The sequence below is a fragment of the Eublepharis macularius genome, chromosome 3, assembly GCF_028583425.1.
Source record: "Eublepharis macularius isolate TG4126 chromosome 3, MPM_Emac_v1.0, whole genome shotgun sequence".
Taxonomy (NCBI): domain Eukaryota; kingdom Metazoa; phylum Chordata; class Lepidosauria; order Squamata; family Eublepharidae; genus Eublepharis; species Eublepharis macularius.
In genome coordinates this window covers 46,488,096-46,514,708 of record NC_072792.1, presented here as the reverse complement: position 1 = coordinate 46,514,708, position 26,613 = coordinate 46,488,096, and the positions used below count along the sequence as shown (strand labels likewise).

At 41.3% G+C, this 26,613-nt stretch overlaps 1 protein-coding gene across 1 annotated transcript in view; it reads right to left on the bottom strand.

Moving 5' to 3' along the window:
- ATP11A (ATPase phospholipid transporting 11A) overlaps window positions 1–26,613 on the bottom strand; it is a 141,351-nt gene that overhangs the window by 65,717 nt on the left and 49,021 nt on the right. The window contains exon 2 of the mRNA XM_054973826.1: window positions 360–482. Within this exon, the coding sequence (XP_054829801.1) occupies window positions 360–482 (123 nt within the window). The remainder of the gene's footprint in view (window positions 1–359; window positions 483–26,613) is intronic.

Below are 26,613 nucleotides of genomic sequence, written 5' to 3'. Positions count from 1 at the left end.
AAGTAGGTTCTAGGACTGGAAATACTGAAGATCACTGCCAGAGAAGTTATGGCACTGAATCCTTAAAAATTCAATCTAACTTCTTCCCCAGATATTTAAAACACAATATTATGGCAAATCACCTCAACAGATAAGCCCCTACATTGACACTAACATACCATTTTATTCTTGTGCAAGCCAGAGACAATTCTCTGATTTGTGAAGTAGTGGAAATCAAAGTTTATTTTCTGTTCTAATACATTTCTAAATAGCTATTGTTAAAAAGTATAGGAAGCAATAATACACTGTTGATACAAAATGCTAAAATCTGACAGAACAGAACAGATACAATGGGCAAATGAGTGGGGAAAATATACTACCTTTGAGGACACTATTCTGTTATCTGGATACCTCTGTGGAATGTATGCTTCAGTGCCTGGAGGGGGTTCACGATGCCCAATATAAATAGTCCGATTGTCCACCCAATTCTCTTCTCCAGCACACTATGAAAGAAAGAATGTGTCATTTCAGTTCACCCATTAATTATGAATGGATATGAGTCATACACTGAACTAGCTAGCTCTCTCTCTCATCATCAATGGAGCCTTCATTCTCACATAGCTGTCAAAATTCCATTCCCAAGTCTCTACTTCTCCTGAGGAATACTTAGGTGACACACAGAAGTGAGCTGTCAAAATCCTGCACCTAATTGCCTTCAACAAGTCCTTGCCCCAAAGCAATAAAGGCAAACCCACACATTCAAAATGCTTGTTCTTTAAAACAGGTTTTAATATACTTTGACCTCACATTACTTTTCTTTTAAACGCATAAGCCATTTATCTGAATAATGATGACCAGATACATTTCTCAAACATGTAGGCTGCAATCCAAAAAAAGCTCTTTCAGGAATATACAAGGATTTGCATGCACACATTGGGATTTCTCCCTTTTTTGTTTCTGATAGCAGTCAGTGGACACATATGATATGCCTCCAGATTTTGAGGGTGGACTGAATCAGGATGTGGGCCCTATTTCTGGAAAAGGACACTGAGAAGGCCTGCCACATATGGCAAATTTATAACACTGCCTTTGAGTTTTGTCATGAATTTAGAAACCTCTTAAATATTTATAGCCTAAATCAACAACGGAGTCTTCAAGATAATCGAGGATTTAGCTATCTTACAAAGTTGTAGTATACTGGAATATTGGTAATATGACTGAAAGCATATTATAAACAATTCCCTAGGCAAATATTTTGTACATAGAAGGCACGGCAAAAGCAAATTCGTCCCATAGGAAAGCAGTTTGCTTTTACCAACCATTCTTCTTATCCAATGGTTGTTGTGGATTTTCTGGGCTGTATAGCCGTGGTCTTGGCATTGTAGTTCCTGACGTTTTGCCAGCAGCTGTGGCTGGCATCTTCAGAGGTGTAGCACCAAAAGACAGAGATCTCTCAGTGTCACAGTGACACTGAGAGATCTCTGTCTTTTGGTGCTACACCTCTGAAGATGCCAGCCACAGCTGCTGGCAAAACGTCAGGAACTACAATGCCAAGACCACGGCTATACAGCCCGGAAAATCCACAACAACCATCGTTCTCCGGCCGTGAAAGCCTTCGACTTCTTATCCAACTTCTTTCAATTTCATTTCATTTCGTGCTGAATATTTTACACTGATGTTTCCCAACTTAAACTCCATGTGTTGATTTTTTACTGAACTGAAATGTGCTGCATTTCCACCATCACACTTTTGAATTTAGAAGCAGAGATAGATGTTCATACAAACAATACAAGAAAGAGTCAGATACTCCAAAGTGAAGGAGAATTGGTAGTATGACCTGCAAAAGCAACACTGAAACTAAACATGTAGGCATTTGCAGGGCGGTGATGATAGTGGGTTTTTTAAAAATCCTAAAACTTACACAGGTGCAGCTGCCCACTTTGATAGAAAAATATGTTAACAGAAAAAATGTCAAAGACAAGGGATGGGAGTGTGTTGTTAGGATTCAGAGACAGAATATTTCATGCTGGTTTTAAATTCTGTTTCAAAGAAAACACTGCATATATGCTGTCAAAGAAGCTTTGGAACTTAAGTCTGCAGGAAAATTTAAGTAACATGCCTTCCTGTTCTTGATGCAAAATATAACATCTCAAGAGTTTCTGCTCTTGCATTTCTAATTCTCACCTCCTATATATTTAATGCTGAACTTCCAGGCAATTCCAGGCAACATTGCCAACACTGTGCCTTGATTAGTGTCAGACACTGGGGGGGGGGGGCTGAAAGAGGAAAGAGGTCTTGGGGAGGTCAGGAAGGAAGCAGAGAAAGGGGAGATAAGAAGTGATGGTAGGTAAACCTGGGTAGAATGGGAAACAGGAAGTGGAGAGGAAATACTGAAGTTGCCACCAGTGGGAGGGAAAGCTGAAGACAAGAGCCAGGAAGACAAAAGACAAAAAGGAGGTGCGAGAGAGAAAAAGAGAAGGCAGCGGGGGGAAAAGAGGCTGTGGAAGCTTCCTGGAAGAGGAAAAGAGGAAAATCGGCACAATTGTGTGGAAGGGAAATGTAAGTCCCACAACTTGAATGTCTAAAATCATTCTTAGTCTGAAGCACAAGTATGGAGCAAAAAACTTTTCTTTAGAGCAATATCACCAGTGCACATCTAAGAAAAATTAGCTCTGATATCTGTGATTCCCTTGCAGAACAATTTGGAGCACAAGGAAAACAAGTGTTCATTTACAATATTAAACAAGTTAGTGTTTTTATTTTCTTCTCAAAGGAGTGACCTGCATATATTCAGGTACTTATGTTTCTTTGTTGCACTTCACAACATCTCTTGACTTGGTCTTGTATCTTTCCCCCATGTTAGCTTTACAGAACATCAGCAAAGTTGCACTGATAAACCACTGGAGAGTTTATAGGGGCTACAATTTATATAGCACACACCTATATTTAAAAGGTCCTAGTTTGAATTCCTGGCATCTCCATTTAAAGCATTTCAGAAGTTGGCTGTTGAGAAAGACCTTTTTCTGCCAGAGACTCTGGAAAGCCACTGCCAATCTAAGCAGGCAATACTGTGCTATATGAACCAATGTTCTATGTTTAAAAAGCTTTATATGTTCATCTCTAAACCCATCTGAAAGCTTTACTAAGACCTCCATGTAGTACACAGTTCATCACAGAGATTTAACAAAAAAACAATTAGAACTTCCTATGTGCACAATCCACACTACGTATCAGGATAAAGGCAGTAACTAGAATTATATTCAACAAAAGCAATGCAGGACAACAGAAGCAGGGATATGCATTATTAAAAGCCCGTGATTACAACAGAGAGTGCATCTTTTCTCATCAAGAAACTACACACATAAATTGGTGGTAACAATAGCCTCTACAGTTTAGTATCAAAAATATGTCTGTTATGTTTATGAACCTACTTTCCGAACACACCAAAGAGCAGCACATTTTACCTATCCAATTACTACTGAGTATTACATTTCATTTAGAAACTGACACTGCGATCTCTATATTAAAAAAAAGTCAGGAAGTGGTCAGTGCAGTGAAGTGTTTCCACCATTTTATATGCTATTACTTAAGACCATTAAATGTACATCCAAGAAACCATAAATAAACCTAAGCATTATAAGTTTCTAATAATAACCTGAAGCTTGATGTACCAAAACCCCGCTTCATTGGCACTATCAATGAGGAAGCATTACTTATGTTCTCTTTTCGCTTCAGCACTGTCAGCAAATACAGAATTCTGAAGCTGGTGAAAAATCCATTAAGCTGTCTTTATTTCACATACAAAGGACATCTTCAAGAATCTTTATCTTCATCAAACTGGAATGGTCAAGAAATAACAATTTCTATATGACTTTGGGTTTCCGTTTAAGGGCATAAAAGTTTAACATCATAAAAAAACTTAAGAATAGGATGAGATGACAATGTTCAAAAGCAGTGCAGAGATATTATCAACTTGTTAGTTAAGAATTAAGTATTTGTAGGGTAAAAGGCAAATTTAGGAAACAAAACAAAAGCAATAATTAATTACTGATATTATTCAATATGGGTTATTGTGATAGTCTGCATAGCAAAAACCTAAAGCCTAACCATTTTATTACAGCACAAACTTTCACAAAGTAGTCCACCAAAGCTTATGTAACAAAAGAATGTTCCATATGAATGTGCCTTAGTTCAAATTGATATTATTTGTTAAACAACTAAAATGTACCCATGCGTCTTCATATAAACTCTGGACATTAAGTCACAAATGCTATTTAACAGCCTGAGAAATAAGTGATTTGGTTCAATGCATGAGCAAGAATTCGTTCTCACATCCAAATCTAGAACTGTGTCCACGGTATCAAGGCCAAATGGCCTTGATCTGTGGATTCTTAAATCCAGAGATTGGAACCGTGAACAGACAAGACAGATCTCCGTACACACTTGAAAAATGCCCCAAGTTTGCAGAAAAATCTGAAATCTAAAAAAATAAAATAAAATTGTAGGGTTTTTAAAAAACCAACATGATAAAAAGGAATGCCTATAGCTTTAACCAGATGCCCTCAGTGGCTGTTGCTAGGCAATCATAAGAGTTTTGCCAGCATTCCAGGCTTGGTTTCTGTTAGTAAAAGACAGGGAGAGGGGCAAGGCCCTTTTCACAGCTGTTTTGGCCTTTGAGGGAGGACTCAATGGGGCCAGGCCCAGAGGCAACCACCAGGCAACTTGATACCACATATGATTTGCATCACTTACCCAGGCCTGGCTGCTTGCTCAGTGGCAGACTCCCTCCCAAAAGCCAGTGTAGCGTAGTGGTTAGAATTTCAGAGTAGGATCTGGGAAACCCAGGTTCGAATCACCACTCTGCTGTGGAAGCTCGCTTGGGTGACTGATCCAGGCACACACTCAGCCTAACCTACCTCTCGAGATTGTTGTGAGGATAATATGGAGGAAAGGAGAATGATGTAAACTGCTTTATGTCCCCATTGTGGAGAAAGACCGTATATAAATGAAGTAAATTAAGAAATATGGGTGAAGGGGGCAGATAAAAGGTAAGTTGTCAAGTAGGTTTGAAGGACATAGGGAAAGATGAGCATATGGAAGCTGCCAGGAGGAGAGAAAGAGGAAATAGTATGGGGAAGAGGATATAGGGAAATGTAAAGTACCCCAAGCAAGTCATTGCAGGTTTTCCACTATGTAACTGGACCTGGCTCAGCTGGCACCACAGATAGGGTTGCCAGGTCCCTATAACCTCCCAGCGGGAGGTGGGGGGACCTGGCACTTACCTTGTGCCATCAGCATGGTTTCTCTTTGCTTGTGCTCTGGCACCTGTGTGATGAAGTCACTCCCGGAAATGTTGTTGCACTGGCCAGGGGAGTGCTTCCACGCTCCGTGCACACCTGATATGGCCCATTTGGGACCAAAATCAGCCCCAAACAAACTGCAGCTGGTGCAACAAGGTCACTTCTGGAAGTGGTATCATCATGCCCCCCCAGTGGCAGCTGACCTCTGGGGGCTTGCCACTTCCCGCCAATCACTGGTGGATCGGCAGGCAAGAGGGCAAATTCCCAGGAGTTTGCCTGCCACTCGCAGGTACTGGGGAACCGTAACCACACAGCTAGGCCATTGGGGAGAGGCTGCTGATGGGGAGGGGCAAAGGTGAAGACCGGGGGGCGAAGGTGGTTGGGAAGGTGAGAAGGAAGTAGGAAACAGAGGAGAAGCTACGGGGAGCAGGAAGGGAAAGAGGATATGGTGGAGGAGGAAGAAATGAGATATCCCCTGCAAATCCTTTGGGTCCCCAATTGTATTGGTCTATTTGACAAAATATCATAAAACACTCTTTCACAAAGACAAATATGGAAGTAATCAATCCTGTAATTTTTTTTCTGTGTGGAATGAACAGAAACTGTGATGACAGTTTGGACTGGAAAACACTCATGCCTGGTGTTTCCATTTAAAATAAAAAATTTAAAAACCTTTGGAGTTCTACAATGAAGTTCTATAGAGACTTGTTTTAGCCTAAATCCACTGAAATGGGCTTGAGAATCCTAAATGTTGCCTCAGCTTGTACCCTTTATTCTGGATGGCTCTGGTCAGACTTGATTCAGATATAGGTGTGCACTTAAGAAGCCTTGAATGTCTAAATAGCTTTCCTATATCAAATCGTTCAATTCCTAGCAAGAGATATACCACAGATAATGACTTAGGTTCATTACTGGGCACTGTACACAAGTAATACAATTATGGAGTCTCTGCTTCCATTCTAAGCCTTTATTATAACAACATAATTATTTAACATTCTTTTATTGGCATAATAAAAACATAGAATGGCGTTTACAATCAATAAGAGGTTAAGATCATATATAGAGCACAAAAACAAAATTAACATAAAACCTCATTTTACAGCATATTTGGATTTGATCTTAAGTATTTTCTCCAAAAATCTTGCAACTTCTCTAGTAATTTCCGCTACCGAATCACTCAATAAGAACCAACAACTGATCACAGTATTTTGAAGAGCCATTATCTGGGGAAGACTATCAAACAAATTCCTATGTAGGTTTGCATAAAACTAGCAGTCGAGCATTATAGGCTGAATTGGTTCGGGAAGATTCACTCCACAGGGACAAAGCCTCTCGTGGAAAGGGACTTGCTGGTATCTTCCACAAAGAATGTTAGAAGGAAATGCCAACATAAAAGCCCTATGTTGGAGAGGGATCTCAAGAATGTATAAATAATGAGATATCGTCCCAGGCTGAGAGTCAAGACCTAATGAGGCGGGAGAACACATATAAGGCTGTACAGGACAAAGTTTAGGATCATTCTTAATATCAGCTCAATCAACAGAAAATCATACCATCCAATATTTCAGCTACATAGATCATTAAAGGGGAATGATTACATGAGTCTAAAAAAATATCTTACCCAAAGATATGAAGGTCACAGTCAAAGAGCCCTTTCTAAGAGGAAGCTCCTGATCAATTCAGCTTGTCATATTTATAGGGTTACAGAACCCTCTCCTTACAATAGCTGCCTGTCACTTCAAAGGCACTTCAAAGGGACATTCTTGGCTAAGGTAGTATCTTATTACTTTAAACTGAGACAGGGTTATCCATATTTGAAACATCTTAAAATAGGTAAAAATAGTTCATTCTTGCTATCACCTATGTTAACTAAGGCAATGTAAAATTGGTGATTACAAGTTTCTCATATATTTTAACATCTTTCAGCCATCAACCAATTTTTAAGTAATATTATCAGCTTCTATGAAGTTAGACATTCCCACCATTCTCAGACCCTCTGCTCCTGGGCCTTAATATATTGTATACAGTGATATGAATCAGACAGCTCTTCTAATCTACAGGAGGCTATACAACTGTGTTATTCCATTGTTTTATGCTCCTCTCCAAGGTTGCTCCTCTCCAAGGCTGCTTCATTTGGTTTGTATTAAAGGGCCAGTTTAAATGGCCACTTCTCCAAGGGAAATGGCCATTTAAATTAAAATCGCTGACTGCCAGCTGATAGTTTAAAGGGACCTGCTGCTTGCAAGCACCAGCAGGGCAGTGGAGGCCAAAAATGGCCATCCCATCCCTCAGATGGCAGCTGTGGCGGAGGGCCCTTTTCCGCCTCCTCCTCTGCTGCCCTGCGAACACACAGGGCAGCATAGGAGGCCACGGCTGCCATTTGAGGGGCAGAAAGGGTGTTTTTGGCCTTCTCCTCTGCTTCGCGGGCCTGTAGGGCAGCGAAGGAGGCCTCCACCACCCCAGCATCAGAGGGAAGGTAAGTGGGGGGCTGGGACTGGGGCTCATGGGGGTGAGGGGTGGGGGCTGGGGGCTCAGGTTTGGGCTGTTTAAAGGGCCCTGCCTTGCAAGTGACAAGTCCCTTTAAACTATCAGCTGGCAGGAGGCAGGGGGGGATTCCCCCTCCTGCCAGCTGACAGTTTAAAGGGTCCTGCCCCTTGCAACCAGCAGGAAAGGGCCCTTTAAATGAATAAAGGGCCCTTTCCCTGATGGAAAGGGGCATTTAAACCCCACTAACCATGAACTGGTTCATAGCTGGGCCAGTTTCATGCCAGTTCATGGTTCGTGGAAACCCCATGAACCACGAACTCCATGGTTCGGTTTTTTTCTGGTTCGTGGCCGTGTCTACTCTAGACTCCCTTTGTAGTCTGTTATGGGGCTGGGCTAGCCCAGTTTCTGTGTACGAAGGCATCAGCCTATGACTTTCTTGGTTATATCCAGCAACTGTTCTCCAATTGTTCTATCCATATCCATAACACCTTGTTCATCTAAGGCAGAGGCCTTCCTCCACCACATACTTTTGCCTGGCACTTGATACTGTTTGACTCACTGAAATATGCATGAGTGAAAATTCCTTGCACAGAAGAAATGCACTGCACAGGAGAGGACTGCCCCTACTGTGGAAAAGGGTTCAGAACAAATGAAAGCACGGCTTAGGATCTAAGACCTCTGGTTCACACTACAGCAAGTGTGCATAGGATTGCACTGCTAATTCCATAGCTCCCATTACATGTATAGCATAGTCCAAAAGACTCCAAATGTCAGGAAACAACTCTCCTTTCCGCTTGTCTTTCACTGTTCAGATAGCAGGCAACAGGCTTTCCCCCCACTGCCCTTATAAAACATGGAAAACTCACTCACTTGGCCTAGCTCTGGATTTGCCTCATGAGCCATTTTGTTTGCTTCTGCTTTTTGCAGGTCATTTGCAGCTATGTAGGTTAATTTTAAGTGAGGGATGGTATGATTATACCTAAGTTGGGATGAGGAAGAACAGGAGTTTTATCTACAAAATTTATCCCCTGCCTTTATGCCTCCAACAGTCGCTAGGAGGTCCAGGATAATCAACAGAGTTGTACTCCTGGCACAGACCACACACCAGGGTGACCAAGGCTGTTTCTGTCCCATAGCCAGGCCTGAAACCAGACTAGAAAAGATCCAAACAATCTGCTTCATCCAAGCATGCTTGTAGTTGTCCAGCCATCACCTTGCTCAACAATGGAACATTTGAGACTGATCAATACTTACTGAAATGTCTTGGGCAGACACACTACAGCCTGTTTCAAGGCTGGGATGACCAACCCCTTTCTCAAGGAAACTTCTCAGACCCCCTTGGACTCCCCAAAATGACTAAAGTCATGAAGGCTTCCAGAACCACATAAAAGGTATTTTTATTTATTCATTTATAGCCCACCTTTTTCACCAAGAGTGAAGGTGAATTACGAAGTTAAAAACAATTTGATCAGACAGCAAGGACACAATGCAGTCGAGCTCAAAACAAGAACAAAACACAAACAAAAAACTGTCTAACGCATGACAGTGCCATAATGCAGTGCAGGTTGGAAAGGTAGAAGACAGTACAGTAAAAGGAGTAAATATAGCAACAGCCGACAATCCTATTCCCTTATAAAAGGGACCTGCTCAGCTGTTTGTTCCATTATACCACAAATGGCCTTTATTTATTTATTGACTTTGGAAACTTAGCTTGGTACTGTGCTAAAGGAGAGTAAGTTAAGGTGCATATATACACCATTGCTAGTGCCTATATCCAGCAGTTGCTAGCGTAAACATCAGGAATTTGGAATTGCGTATAGATAGTGTAGCATGATAAGGAATTCATTGATGCTGTCACCATCCCCCTTTCTGACTAATTAAAATGAATGGCTTTGAAAGTTATGTATCCTGGCATATATGAAGTAACATTTGAAAGTATATTTAATTAGGGTACAAGCTATCAAATGTCAGAGTTCTTATCCCATTCTACACTGTCTTGGTTATGTTTTGGGAAAATACCCTGCCAGTCCTATACCGAGACTGAAGCAAAATTGGCACAATTTACAAATACAGTTTACTTCCTTCCTTGGGTTAAAAGACTGTTCTACAAAGAGACTTGAAACTGTTTATAATTGTATTACACATCTTATACTGGGCACTAGAGGTGGGTATGAACCAAAACACGAACAAAAATTCATCACGAGCCAGACCGGACCGGATCGAGGTTCACAAACCGCAGTTTGTCAGACCCCATTTCTGACGAGCCGCCATGAACTTTAGCCCGGTTCGTTTATTTTGTTTTGTGGTTCATCACTACAGACAGCCTGGTGCCGATCAGTTTCCTAGGCAACCAGGGGGGATGGGCTTTCTGCAGCCCCAGATATGATGTTTTTATGAACCAAACAAACCAGTTTGCAAACCAGGGCAAGTTAAAGTTAGTGGTTTGTGAAATGTGATGAACCACAAACCACATGGTTTGGTATTTTCCCAGTTCGTGCCCACCTCTACTGGGCACAGTCAGCAGGAAAATGACAGTTAAAATTTATGAGTTTAGGGGCAAAAATATCACCCATTCAGACATTTTTTTCAGGTGCAATTCAATGTTGCACATTGTACAAAAATTATAGAATTTTACAGGTATTATATCCTTGGCGTTACAAGTTGCATGGATCTAAATTATAATTTAAAGATTTCTAGAAAGGAAAATCTTTAGTGCATTGGACTGAACAATGTAAGCTGAAATTATAATGTTCAAAATATTTCCCCCAATAATTAATTAATCAAATAATTAATGGAGCAATCAAACCCTAAACCTTACTGAAAATTCTGGACATTCTCTTCTAATTTCTTTTCTCTTTATCTTAGGTAGCCAGCCAAGTTTTAATATATTGTTGAAGGTTTTCATTTCAGTATTATTCTTGTGGTAACCAGCCCTAGCAGTAATAATGGCTTGAAACCTGCCTGAAGTTTCCAGACAGAAAATTTCTGTCCACAGAGCATGGCTTTCTTGTCTCCCCACTCCTGCTATAGCCCCAAATGGCCCTGAAAAGAACTGGGGAACAGGCGGCCTGGGGTGGAAAAGTCAGAGATCTACTGCGGGAAAGAGAATTGGTGAAAGTTGTGTTCCCCTTCCTTTCAAAGAAACGTTAAGCAAGACCTGAACTCATATTTATCAAATGTGCTGAGAATATTCCAAGAACTCCACATACATCAACTCAGTAAACCATAGGACAATATAACGTAGGCCACCTGAATTATCCATTTATTGCAGCCGATTGTGGCTGAGCCTCGCTTAATGACATCCAATGAGTTCATAGCAGAGGTAAGATCTGAACTAAGGGGTTCTTTGTCTCACAGCTCACACTCTGGCTCTGCTAGAAGTACAGACTCTTACCAACATTATGTTGCTGAGCACTTGGCCAAGGGAAAATCACACACATAAAGAGAGAGTATAACAGCTGACCACTGTGTCTTGCCTAGTAATGAATTCATATCTTTCCATTTATGACTAGCCACCACTTGTACAACAATACCTTGCATATTCTAAGTGGCAACACTTGGCTACAGATATGATAGTTCTGTAAAAACACAACATAGCTTTGACCTTGATGAAGTAGTCATCACTGCATCTCTGATCACATCAAAAAAGTAACAGTCGTTCCATCACTTCACACCACTGGATCAGCAGCTTCTGCTATAACAGCAGCAAAATCTGTGCTGCTTATGCAAGGATGTGAAGGGAAAGTGCCAAATGCAAGATTATTTCCCTTATTATGAAAAATATAGTATGACTGCCTCTCCAAAATCTAAATTCTTCTCATCATGCTCATCTGCAAGCAAACAGTCAACGCATCAAAGTGGTTGTAATTCACAATGGGGAACGAAGCACTGCATTTTGATGTCATGTTCAAATAACGCCTCATTTATTTCTACGTGCAGCTACCCTGACCGAGGGCAGGTTTTTAAAGAGTTGGGTCTGGGTTCTCCATGTGCCATTGTGACATGGGGAAATGGCTTGAGAGGAGAAGGATGGGCCCTTCCTTCCCCCACAGAGGCATTCTGAGGCCATTTGGACTCTCTTTTATTTTTTAACAGCCATTTACTTTTTAACTGCTGTATGGCTGCAGAAACCTGCACGTCTAGCTTGGCCCTCACATACTACAATGTTCATGTACATGTTCATTAACTTCCAAGCTGATACAGCAGCTGACTGCTTCAGGGAACCCAAGAGAGCAACAGGTCCACAGGAGCAGGTCAGGCCAGCCAGGCCTCAGTGATAGTTCAGAATGAAGTCTTTGTAACTAGATATAGAAAGCTGAAATAACTTAAATATTTGTTTCTGAACTCTTTATGTCTCCTTTATATATAAAATCCTTCTTGGCCATAAAGAATTTAGGTCGCTGCAGCCAGTTAGTGAAGTGCAAATTAATTATATACTAATTTAATTTAGTTTATTATATTTATATCCTGCCCTCCCTGCATGCAGGCTCAGGACAGCTAGTATTGTACAAGTTTAAAAATGTTTATATAAAACTTAATACAAAATCTTTCTTCAATAAAATTAAACCTATGGATGGGGAGAATAGGTGCAGAATGAAGAAGAAATCTAGTATACAAAACTGTTACTGCTGAACTGTATTATTATAAATAAACCAACCATGGCAGCTGATATGTCCTTAGCATTCAAAGATGATAATAAAGATAAAGCCAAACCACTTATAAATCACTCTGTAAAGCCAAATCCCTTCTTAGAAGTTGCTTCAAAAAATACTGGAACAACAGTGACAGACCACATTTTACGGCAAGACTAGACTAACCAGCGATATGGAAAATTAAAGCTTTGAATCGTGCAGTGAAAAAGATGTAAATAAATTTTTGCAATCTTGAATAATTTGAACTGAAAACAAGTGGACTTAGAATTAAGAAAGTGACTGTTCATATTATCATCAAAATATACTGTTAATTTTCTTTCCCATGCCATCATAAATGTTTGAGGAAGTTAGATTACTTGAGGCTATCATAAACTTTATGGCTTTAGGATATGTTTTTATACATTTATTTTACTTACTTTATTTATACTCCAATTTTCTCCCCAATGGGGAGCCAAAATAGCTTACAACATTCTCTTCTCTATTTGCCCTTACAACAACCCTGTGAAGCAGGTTAGGCTGAGAGTGCATCACAGGTGTAAGGCCACCCACTCTCTATACAGTGCTGGTTAAAATGGGCGGGGGGGGGGGTCTCAGAGATTAAAACCACACAGCAGAATCATGCAAAACAAGGGCTGATTCTGCACACGTTGGATAATGCACTTTCAATGCACTTTATCGTCTTGAGGTGGACTTTTTGTTCCGCACACTAAAAAATCCGTTCCAAATGATCTATAAAGAGGATTGGAAATGCATTGTCCAACGTGTGCGGAATCACTCAAGCTCTCAAGAGTTTGATGCCATCAGTGAGTGATTCTGCACACGTTGGATAATGCACTTCCAATCCTCTTTATAGATCATTTGGAATGGATTTTTCATGTGCGGAACAAAAAATCCACCTCAAACTATTGATAAAGTGCATTGAAAGTGCATTATCCAATGTGTGCAGAATCAGCCACCATCACCTTGATGAATGTTTTCTTTTAGCCCACATCAACATTGTGTTACTTGGCTGTCTTCAATTTCTACTATAGCATGTTTTTAGAAACAAACTTGGTATTAGGTTTGTCTCCCTTGACAGTGGAAAAGTCGCTGCTGTGAAATGCCGGCTTGCAGCCTGCCTAGGAAAGACACATAAGAATCCATGCAAACTACAGACAGGCTGTAAAGAAGGCAGATGGTCTCTAAACTGATTATACCTTTATGCGTCTTTCACCCTAAGATTCTAATAAAAGTTGAAAACTGAACATGCTATCAGCATTTGAAGTTCTTGATCCAGGAGCAAACACAGAGTATACAGCAGCAGAGACCTACAAACGCTTTCAAAACTCAGCCAGTGTTGTGTATAATGGTTAAAGTGTCCGAATAGGACCTGGGTGACCCAGGATCAAACCCCAATTCTGCTGTCATGAGATATAACATGATTCCTATTATATATGGTATGTAAGTTCAGATGTATTTCTCATATTGTAGGATGTGGGTTTTCACATACTATAGGATGTGTGTTAAGCAGCCAGGCCCCGTCAGGTTTCCTCAGAATCGCACTTGACTCTTGGTTTGAGGGGGGTGGGGGATAGAGCTAGAAGCAGTCAGTTCCTTCGAATACAGATTACTGATTTTTTACTGGGCTAGGAGTTCTTAACATGTTTTTCCTTGCAGTCTGCTTTTTTGGGGCCAAACAGTACAAATTTCAGCAGGAGATTTTGGAGCACTGAGAACAGAAACTAGAAAGGCACAAATGCTTTTCCAAGCATGATGTTGATACCTATGTATTTAAGGTGTGCTTTAAAAACTGACAAAACTCTCCTCGTTGTGACAATATTGCTGAAGCAGAGCTTCTACATCATAAGGATGTTTGAAGGTACAGCAAACATCTATATATGCTCTACACATAGGCATAGAACTCTCTGTTTAATAGGAACTGGGCCACTGAGGAGGAAGGAAGGAGAGGAAATCTTGGCCTCACTGCTACGGTGCCTTTCAAAATTGTACCTGATTTTTCTCCCTGGGAGTGAATGTATAAACCTAGTATAAATGGATTACTCTACTAAACTTGCTCCGTGCCCCAGAATCAAAACTTACCCCTGTCTGCAAGGAACTATCCTTGATTCTGTTTCTTAATCATGATAAAACATCAAGAACTAGAGAGCTGAGGAGAGAGATATAACTGTATCATATCCTGACCTTAAGCAGTATTTGAACTCACGCCTTTCAGTTCCTCATGAAAGGTGTGGGCCAGCCTAGCTACAAGTTAACATTCCTCATGCAGGTCACAGACATATCCTAGGAGCTTTGTACTTCTCAGGCATGCAGGGCCGCAATTTTTACTGGAAACATAGGTGGGGGGAGGGGTATGGAATCTTCTCACAAAGTCCCCAGAAAGCCGCAGTTCACTCTGTTTGGAAAACTGCCGAATAGCTTTTATCAGTATACGTGACACCCTCAAAGTGGCAAACAGCAACTGCCTAGAACCTTCAAGGTCAATACAATAGTGTAGACCGGAAGGTCTAAGCCCTGTCCATCCCAATCTGAATCAGTCCCCCCCCCCACCCTCGTGTGCCTGGGAAGTAGGGTTGCCAGCTCCATGTTGGGAAATTCCTGGAGATCTGGGAGGTGAAATCTGGAGAAATCTGGAGAAAGTGGGGTTTGGGTAGGAAAAGGACCTTGGCATGGCATTATTCCATAGAGTCCACCCCCCCAAAGTAGCAGTTTTCTCCAGGTGAACTGATCTTTGTGGCCTGGAGACCGGTTGTAATTCCGGGAGATCTCCAGCCACTACCTGGAGGCTGGTGAGCCTACTGGGAAGCATGAAGTTTGCAGAACAAATCTGTGTCCTGGCCTGTGGAAAATGTATATTTAAGCCCTTAGGCTGCTATTTTTGCCCCTACTATCATCACTAGACACAGGAGAATGTAAACAAAATGTCAATATAGGTGTAGACTCGTGACACTGCTGCATAGCAACTTGTTCAGTCCTCTCAGAAGTACTAAGGAAGTTGCCTATTGGTTGGAGAAGCTATATAGATTGTAATTGTCACTATTGCTGTTTAACGTTACTTTATAGTTGCTGTTGAGTTAGAAAGAGTACTGTTTATTAGCACAGCAATAGCCATCTTACTGCCTGACCCTAAGCCTGTTTATTGAGAAAGTAAATGCCACTGTGATCAATGGGGTTTACTTTTAAGTTTGTGCAAAAGACTGCAGCTTTGAGTAGAGATACATGACTGGAATATCAGCCAGTTCCCAACTCAGGCTCCCTAAAGCATATATTCTTGAAAATATTCAGTTGTCTTTGTGATCCTTTTAAATATAAAATTATTGCAACTCATTCAATAGCTAAGTGAAACCAAATTACTTTCATTTAAACAAATTTTAGTCTCACTGACTTGGAACTAAGTAAGCTTAAAAGTGAGTACTGTAGTTCAACTGGGTCACTAATTAGCCTGTAAATGCATATAACCATGGAAACCAAGAAAGTCATGTTTCACCAAAGTTAAATAGCTTGTACCTCCAAGCTATTTTTAGCAACTCTTGGGTTTTGTAAAGTCTGATCATTTTAGAGAAGGCTCAGTCTGAATTTGCACAGTCCCTTGACATTGGATTTTAAAATGGCATTTAGTTTGGTAAATTCCTCTGCCACCATAGTTTGTTACATTCTGGCTAAAATCAATTAAGTTTGTCTGTGTTGGTTCACCATTTCCTGCTTTATTTCAATGCAAATCGCTAAGGGGAGCATAAATTATTTTCCTAAATAGCCAGTTTGGTGTAGTGGTTAAGAGCATGGGACTCTAATCTGGAGAGCCGGGTTTGATTCCCCACTCCTCCACTTGAAGCCAGCTAGGTAACCTTGGGTGAGTCACAGTTCTCTGGAGCTCTCTCAGCCCCACCCACCTCACAGGGTGATTGTTGTGGGGATAATAATGACGTACTTTGTAAACCGCTCTGAGTGGGCATTAAGTTGTCCTGAAGGGCGGTATATAAATCGAATATTATTATTATTATTATTATTATTAAATAAAATAGGAAAATGGCTGTGTGCAGAGGAACATTTCTGTAGAGTAATGGGAGCTACTTCCCCCTTCATGCTATTATTGCATTTATTTACAGTGATTACTCCCTGATCCATAGTAGGTGCCACTTGAAACAAATGAAGCTGCCATTATTCTGACCCTTTACACACTTAGTCCTTACTCCTGATTTCTCTAGAAATGAAAGCTCTTATTTGGCCTGTTTTTGCTTGTTTCATGCACACCTTTGCATCAGGGTCATATTAGTAGCTGACTCATCTGACTACTTGTCCACATGGTCTTTTCCCCTTTTGAAAAGAACTTTTAATTGGTTAGTGAACTTGCATCATTTTTGTAATTGCTGTCACCACCCTTTTCACAAGTCCATCCTCTTCCCCCTCTCCTGTCTGTATTTTTTTCTTTGTGCATGTGCTGAATTACTAGGTTGACTAAGAAATATTTTTTTAAAATGAAAATGATATGGTGGTTAAGTGATCTCACAATCCAAACATAAGGTATTTTGAAATAAAGTTTTAAAATTAAAACACAACTTAAAGGGAGGGGGGAGACAGGGAGGGTGCAGGGTACCAATTACTGCATGGTGGACCAGTCAAGGAAAGGCATGACTGAAACGGGGACCGGGAGTTGCTGGATCAGAGGAGGACAAAGGACCGGCTGTGGTGGAGCAGGGCCAGAAAGACAGAGTGAGGGGTAGGGTGGGGTGGGGTGGGGTGAAGGAAAAAAGGCACCCTGACCCAAAGAAGTTCCCACAGCAAGGCCAAGAGCTGGAAATAAGAGGCTTCTTTCAGTCTCTTTAAAGCAGCAGCAACCAAAAGCACAATCCCAAATCCTTCCACACACTCTCCCAATCCAATCCCAGCAAAACGCTGACATAGATCAGAACAAAAGGTCTGTGGTTGGCTGACAGATCTGCCTAACAGGGTTTGGAGGGGTGAGATTGGTGTACCCATAGCTACAGAAGGCCCACCTCCTTGGTTGCCTAGGGGATTGACCCCCAGCTCCTGGCCGTATAAGGCAGAATGAAAGCTCTCCAGATGGCTAGGAGAGCTGCCAATCAAGGGTAAGTGGGTTATGGTTGGGGTTTCCAATGGTAACAAAAGTTCTGGGCCCATTGTTGCCTAGGGAATCAATGGATCGGTGCCAGCCTGCCTGCAATTATTAATAGTTCACGAAGCTAACAAAACAGGCCAAAAGTCATGAATTTCGTGATAATTTCGTGATAACCGTGGCCCCACAAAACATGGTTTTGCAAACACATGGAACAGCCCTTTTCGTGAAAAAATTTGCTTCGTATTTCGATTCGTGCCCATGTCTACATTCAAACTGACTGCCAAAGGTACTGAATACTGTGCAGACATCTGCAAAACATCCGGCACAGCAGAGGGCCAAAAGAGGGATAAATAGCCTGTGTGTAAAAAATCTCTGTCACCCGTCCAGAGCAGCTAATCCTCTTTCCCCCTTCCTTGTTTCCCTAGCCCTCTTTAAAAACATAGTGTGGTAAGCTGGGCATACCCCATAGCACTTCCTGGATTTTCATGAGGAGGACTCCTGTGAGAGTTCAACCACCATTTTTGGGTGCCAAAATAGTGGTGGAACTCTTGCAAGAGGAAGGAATCTTGTGCAAGTTCAGAAAACCCAATGGGGTGTGTATGGTTTGCAAGACCATGTTTCAAATATGGAATGAGGCAATCGGCTGCTCTTGCTCCTGGACAGGGGTGATAGTCTCAAAATATCAAAGAATTGGTCTGAGGGGGATAGCCAACTTCATACCATTTTTAAAGCCCACATAGACACTAAACTGGATGAGGGAAGAAGCACTTTTTATTCCTTTCAACATTTAAACAGTCCACCATGTCTGGAGCAAGTGATGTCATAAGACACTAACCAAAGCCACTAATTTAAGTTTTCCAAGGTACAATTTGAACAGCTATAAACAACTATGAACAGTCATAAAACCTGTTTGACTAGAAGGGCAAGGAAGAAAAAAATGAACATGTGTACATGGGGCAAGAATGAATCTAATATACCACCTCTAAAAATGATCTCTACACAGTACTGAACTTTATCTCTTATGCTGACACAAAGGCTGTCACAAGCGCTTCTATACTGAAGCAGAACAGAGAATAGGACTGGATTCCAAGCAAGTACCGATTTTTTTTAAAAAAGGTATACACAACACTTTTTTTTTATTTATTTATTTTTTATTTTTCATAGCTACAAAACACTACACAAGACTATCACAAGGAAAGGGGAGAGGGAAGGGACAAAGGGGGGTGGAAAAAGAAAAGGGGGGGAATGAACTACAAACACTAAACACTACACTTCAATGTTTCCCTTCATACTGTCATAATACAAAAATAGCTCCATAGAATAATGATGGAGTGGTTAATCATACAGAGAATAAACATTTCAAATTCTGATTAAACTTTCCTCCCCCTTCTAGGTCCCGGACGCAATTCTCTCTGTGCAACTGCTGTTGCGATGCTCTCCTCCTCACCCCCCCTCCGGCTCCTCCTTTTCTTCGTTCTTGGTGCAGCAGAGTTCTGGGTTTTTATTCTCAAAATCCTTTAGTTGATCTTCTGATAATATCTTATAGGCCTGATCTTTATATCTGAACCATATTCCTTCCGGGAATAACCATTTGTACTTTATTCCATGGTCCCTCAGAAGTGCTGCAAACTTTTTATATTTAAAACGCCGTTTCCGGACTAGAAATGGAACGTCCTTCAAAATCTTGACTTTCAAACCCATAAAGTCCAAATCCGCATTGTATGAGTTATATAGGATGGTGTCCCGAATCTTTTTAGATGATGAAAAGTCAGTAATAATCTCACGAGGCAACTGTCGCTTTGTTGCATATTTTGAAGAAGCCCGACGGACCTCCAAAATGGCGCTTTTGACCTCTTCTTTAGTCGTCCTCGCGGGTGTCGCCAGTAGTTCTGAGACCAAATCCCACAAATCCTCATTTTCCTCCTCTTTCACGTTTTGGAGACGCAAAATTGTCTGCGTTCGTTCCACCTGTAGCCCGATCAGCTGGTTCTCCACCAACTTCAGCTCCTTTTTTGTAGCCTTCACAAGTGACGCACTTTCCAGAGCAGACTTTTCTGCCCCCCCCGCTGCTGCCTTAATGGTTTTCACCTCGCTTTCAATTAAGCCCACCCTTTGATCAGTTTCGTTCAGCTTGTCAACAAAGGGTTTTATAGCTTCCACCACCGCCCTGCGTACCAACTCTTCGAGCGACTCCCCCTTCTGCAAGGTAGCCGAGATTGACTTACCGAGAGCGGGACTTTGCTTCTTTGCTGCCATTTGGGGGGGGGGGGGCGCCAACAAAATTCTGGAACTCAACGAAGGGGAAGAGCGAGTCTTCTTCAGATCAACCTCTCCTTCACAAACGCTTGTAGAACAGAAGGGATTCGCTTGTTTACAGGCTTCCGCCTGTTTCTTTTACTTGCCGTTTCTCGTTGCCCGGCGGCACTCGAGGCGCCGCGCACATCTGCCGGCCTCCATAGGGACAAACGGGCAATTCCCCCCCCCCCGCATTGATTTCGGGGAGTTCTTCCCGCCGCGTCCCGGACCCTGGCTCCCTCCCTGGGAGTCCTGGGGGCTAATCCTTGCGGATCAGCCGCCCGGTCAGGGTGCCCGGTCGTTTCCTCCCGGACCAGCCGAGAGGAGCGTCCGGCATGGCTGAGAAAACGAAACCGAATCCCGGTATACACAACACTTTTAAGCAACTTCCTCAAGGACTAAACTTGAAGATTTCTGAAGCCTTATTTCCTAAGCGCAATAAATATTGCACAATGTGTTACATATAAAAATATATCGAAGGATAACAATTTATCCCACAGGTGCTCACACTCTTAACTGTTTAAAAGTATTTTCAAGAGCATAAATTTGTATTCCCCCCAAAAGTACAAGCATGCCATAATTTCTTACCTACTAAATTGAAAAGCCATCTAAAGATAGGAAAATGTTGCCTTTATAATATTTAAAGCTCTAACTTCATTATGTTGACATATAAATGAATATCTCCAGTATGTTAACATACACATGATTTTGAAATGTTTAAGTCTATTAAGCTAATAAAAAGCATTAAAAAAACCCTGGCGTATTTTAAACAAGAAGAAGAAATGTGGAAAGACATTTTTTTCAGAGTCTTATGTCTTACATATTTGCTTCTCTATGCCATCTCAAAAGCCACATCCTGTGGCAATCATTCTTTTCTACGCAAGCTTCCATTTCCTTTACCACACACAAAGAATACATTATCCTCGTAATGTTTAAGCATTACTTTATTTTACTGTTCTCGTGTTGTTAAAATGAACTGTGTTCAGAAACAGATTTTACTGGAAAACAAACCCTATCAATGTGTTTAACAAGCCTTTAGAAGAACTCATTTGCAGCTATGGAGTGGGATGTCATCAACATGCAGGTAACACCCAACTTTATATCTCGCTATCCAGGTCCCCACAGGATGCAGTAGAAATCTTGGGTCGCTGCCTGACAGCAGTAGTCAAATGGCTGAAAACAAACTGAAATTGAATCCAGACAAGATAGAAGTGATGCTTGTTGGGAAGGCAGTGATCTTGAAGGACATTGTGCTTTTGATGGAGCTCATCTGACCCTTGCAGACTCAGTTAAGAGCACTGAAGTTATACTGGATCTAGCACTACTAACAGAAAGGCAAGTTACAGCAGCTGCAAAAAATGCTTTCTACAACCTCACTCTAGCCTGAAAGATGGCTTCCTACCTCAACATGGCTGACATGGCCACCTGGAACTATGCAAGACTTGTCTACCTACCTACTGAAATGCATAGGTATCCCATCTAAGTTAACTAGGAGACTTCAATTGGTGCAAATTAATGCTGCAACTCGGCTGTTATCAGGAGCAAGCAGGAGCATGAATATCAGTCCCATCCTACAGTCACTCCACTGGCTACCTACCATGCTCAGTTCAAGGTATTGGTTCTCTCTTACAAAGCTCTTCAGAGTCTTGGTCCAGCATACCTACAGGACCTCTCCTTCTACGTAGCTCCTCCACGGCAGCTTTGCTCATCTGAACAGGGTCTCCTGCAGGTGCCACCCTGCACATGGGCGAATTCAACAGCTGCTCATACACCTGAATTCTCTATTGTGGCCCCTACCCTGTGGAACGGCCTGGCTGAGGAGGTCAGGAGAGCCATATTCTCCTGGCTTTCCACAAACCATGCAAAACAGAATTATTCACAAAGGCCCTGATAGGAGGGATGTATTGTTGTTTTAAATATGTGCTACCTGTGCTTCGAGTATGATTCTACTAGGTAGTTATATAATGTCTAATCTCAGTCCTAGAATTGCTTATGCTCTGTTTCAGTATTTCTTCAATTCTGTATTGGATTCTTGATAATGCTGTTTCTTTGTAAACTTGTATTTATTTATCTTATGGAAATGTCCTTGACATTGATTGTACTAAGATCACCTTATGTAATCCGCTTTGAGTCTCAGAGTCTCTCTATACGAGATGAATTTCACAAGGACGCTCAAGTGAAGGGAGATGCAATGTCAGCCAGGAAGCTGAGTTCTAAAAGACAGATCAGAAGGCTTTGTCAATTTCCCCTCTCCACAGAGTAGGCAAAGATCCTGCTCAGAGGGTTTATTTCCTCTTCACCTCCCGGAAGGCTCTGTCAGTTTCATCTCCCCTTCTGCATCTCCCTTCACTTGAGCATCGTGTAATTCGTTGTGTAGGCTGAGTCAGACTATAAATAAAATAAATATTTAAATAAATATGAATTCTATGTCTTCTGGATAAAATAAGTATTAAAATAAATATGAATTCTTTTTTAAAAACTTTTTATTTTGAATTTTTAAAAACAATATAACAACAACAAAAACAAATACCAGATCACAACGGTCTGTCTTGAATTAACAATACATTTCTACCATTCACACAAAGTTCAAACAGTTTTAGAGTTAGAAGATGCCAGCCACAGCTGCTGGCGAAACGTCAGGAACTACAATGCCAAGACCACGGCAATACAGCCCGGAAAACCCACAACAACCATCGTTCTCCGGCCGTGAAAGCCTTCAACAATACAGTTTTAGAGTTATCGATTACAAGCCAGGTTATAGTACAGGTGTGGATTTATTTCTGCACCCTTATGAGATAAAGCCGAGTAACTCTTATTCATTAGATCCTTTTAGTTTTTGAGCGAAGAAGAGTAAAGAAAAAATAAGAATTCTATTTATTCTGGGTAAGGAGTGGTAGGGTATCCAAGTTTTGGTAGTGAGGTAATAGAAGAGTGTACCCCTCTGAAATATGTGGCAAGGCAAGATAATGTTACCCAAACCAATAACACAAAATACAGTGGATGCTTTTGCATTCACCTTTTCTGATGACCCTTAACAACAACCAAGTATAGTTTTTTTATTACAGCAATTCAGATCTGCCAGTTTTATATGATACCCAAAATTATATTTCAGTCTTCAATGAAACACCCCTTGAAAGCAGTGAGGCTTAATTCCAAGTATATGTATGCTCAAGTACCCTCATCTCGAATGCATGGAATTGTTGTTACTAGACATGGGCACGAACCGCATTACGAACCAAAAAAATCCACAAACCGCTTGATCGTCTGTTCATGAACCGGCGGTTCGTGAGGGTCCATGACCAACAAACCAGTGTTCATTGGAAGCCCAGTTCATTGCATTCGCCCGCGGTTTGTGAAGCCAGACAGTCAGGCACCATCAATCAATTACCTTGGAAACGGAGCTGGGAGAATGCCTGAACTCTGCACTCCTTCTGTCACCCTAGAAACCCAAACCGAAGCCCAGCTTACCTTGATTGGCAGGTCTTCCTTCCAACCATGGAGCTGCAAATTGGTTACAATTGGTTACATGGGAGAAGACACCCGGGGGAGGGAGGTGTTCTGTAGCCATGGGCACGCCAATCTCATCCCTGCAAACCCTGATAGGCAGTTCTGACAGCCAACCCCTTGTACACGGGGCCAATGTCAAATGGTGGCTCTAATTGTATCGAATGGGAGTTTCCTGGGGGCCTCAGATTGGCAAGGGTATAACTCCAAGATCCCTATTGCAATCTTGACCAAACTTGGGTGTTGGCTGGAGGAGAGCCTGCTAAACACTCCTTGGGAATATGGGCTTTCTAAGTCCAACAGGAGCCGTTCTGATGCCCACAAATCGCGAACCTCGAACCAGTTCGTCAGCAGGAAATGTTCATTTCAGTTCGTTAGTTCGGTTTCGTCAGTGGCACTGAACCACGAATCACTGGTTCGTTAAAATTTTTTGGTTCATGCCCATGTCTAGTTATTACCACAAATATATACAAAGATAATTTGAGCTATTCATTTATGTACCCCTTTCTCTCAAAATCTATTTTTACAGTCTCCAAAACATCATCATCATCATCATCATCATCATTATTATTATTATTATACCATTCAATTTCTATACAACTCTTCAAGACAACTTAATGCCCACTCAGAGTGGTTTACAAAGTATGCCATTATTCTCCCCACAACAAAACACCCTGTGAGGTTGGTGGAGCTGAGAGACCTCCAGAGAGCCGTGACTAGCCCAAGGTCACCCAGCTGGCTTCAAGTAGAGGAGTGGGGAATCAAACCCAGCTCTCCAGATTAGAGTCCCGCGCTCTTAACCACTACACCAAACTGGCTCTTTAAAAGTATACTTTATATGAGCAGAAGATATGCAATTCTCTAACCATTACATAAATGTTTCAGCTGAAGGGAAGTTTGGTGGTCCCAGCCTAACCAGTCAGCACAATTAATAAGGCATCTGGGAACTTTTGCATCACATAACTTGAAGCATTCTGACTGATATATTACAATGATCTGGATTTTAGCCCACTTCATTAAGAAGCTACTTGAAGCAACTTTTTATAATTTTGCCTTAACTTTTTCAAAAGTTACATGTATTGTATTGTACTGATATAGAGGTAGGAAGTGGCATGGTATAGCCTGATCTCATTGGATCTTGGGAGCTACACAGGGTCAGCGCCAGTCAGTACTAGGAAGGGAAACCACTGAAGAAGACTGTGGTTGCTCTGCAGACGAAGGCAATGGTACACCTCCTTGACAGTCATTTAGTCAGTTGCAATTTAACAGCACTCACATACATACTGATAAAGAAGGTTGGGTCAGTCAACAGGCCAAGAATCACATTCGTTCCAAATAATCATTATCAACGAAAATTCCATTAAACAAACTTGGCAATTAATTTAATTTTTTTATTATTTTTCAGATTTTTGGACTACCTCTCCATCAAAACAAGGTCCAAAGCAGTTTACAACATTAAAACACAATAAATATTTTATATTAAAAACACCACAATTACAGGGGGCTCACAAGAACACAACTAATAGTACAACAACCAGGTGGCAAAATATTTTAATTTTTATTTATTTAACCTGCAGGAAAGGTAATTTAGATCTCAGGAAAAGTTCTTAACAGTGAACCTAGTCAGACAATGAAGTGAGTTAATCTAGAAAAGTTTACACTTTTCTTAAAGGCTTTTAAGGAGAAACCGTACAAGTAGTTACCCCAGACTGTTGAGGTAGAATTAATGGTGCCTCATTGCAGATTGCTGCACAGTTATTTTTTTTTAAAACTGACACCAATTCTACCTTATGAATCTGTGAACCAAAGCTTTTCATCACACACAGACAGGAAGCCCATTAAGTTCCGATTTGCTTCATGAGCTGGTATAGTCACTTAAGGGACTCTCACAATTCAGAAAGAACTATGGTTCCCCTTGGCAAAAAGGACAAAGCAGCAAAGTAGTCTAAATTGTATATCTGTGAAACAGGAATTCTAAATCATAAGACTTCTGCATGTGGAACATATATGCAATGATATGCAAATTCTCTGGGGAAAAGCAGTGCTCCAATACATCCTTGTTTTAACACAAGAACTGAAGCATTTGAAAAATGAATGTATGAAATGAGTGGTTTACAGAAACCCACCAGAACAGCCCAATGCTGGTTTACAGTTGTAATGGTCACCTACTTCTAAAAGAACAATAATTTGGAGGCATCTTTGGAGCAGACGAGTAAAGTGACATGTCCTTGGCTGGCACACAGTCACAGTCATAATAAAATAGAAGCAAATAATATCCAACTTTTGCATACAGGAATACAGGTTTGCATTTCAAGTACAGAATTGCATTTCAAGTAGAATTGAAAACCTGCTCTACATCCTTAGATCTAAGTGAGCAAAGGTACTCTTGGGGAATTATTTTTCTTTCCCATTAATAAGCAAGGAGACATACTTTATGATAGGATTAATGGATTCTGAATTGCACTGGTTCTGATCGTAAAGGCCAAGGGCAGGTTGTGTTAGTTCTGTCTGGGTGAAGATAAGTGTAATCACAACTTCCAGATGTCTCTGTTGTTCAGTGATACATTAAAAGGTTGCCTAACCTTTTCAGACCGCAGCTTTCTATTTCTATTCAGCTGCAAGAATGGTGCACAAAGTGCCATGTATTACCCACGCTGTGATTTACCATCAGAAGTCGTTTGATGGAGAGGAAGGCAGCCTATGATGGGTTACAACAGTCACTCTTTTACAGAATGAGCAGCCTTATAGAAGTGCAGAATGTAATTTAATTGCTGAAGCTGCTGTGCCTGAGAGATAGTAGTTGTCCAAAGGCCACCCAGTAAATTCAAACCAAGGAGTTACACTCACTGTCCATGCTCTTAACTAACATCTGTTACTGGATCTCAAATATCTGCAAAGGCACAAAAATCCTTGTAGCATGGTTAAATGTCACACTGCATAGATTGGCCCTCTGGTGGATCACAGAGTAGATGATCCAATTAAGAACTTACTATGTCCTCTCCTGTGGTGCCCGGCCCACATGAGAGACATACAGATTATTTCTTTCACTGCAGGACATCTGCAAGGTACCTGCAGTACCAGTCAGTTCACCAATCATGTGGGCCCAGAGAAGACGTTTTACTGGTTATGTGGGATTCTAAGGTCTAGAATAATAATTTTTTTAAAAACTTTGAGTTTCCATAACACACAGTCATAGATCCAGAGGAGTTAGCAGTGTTAGTCTGTAGTAGCAAAATAGGAAAGAGTCCAGTAGCACCTTTAAGACAAACCAACTTTACTGTAGCATAAGCTTTCGAGAACCACAGTTCTCGTTAGATGCATG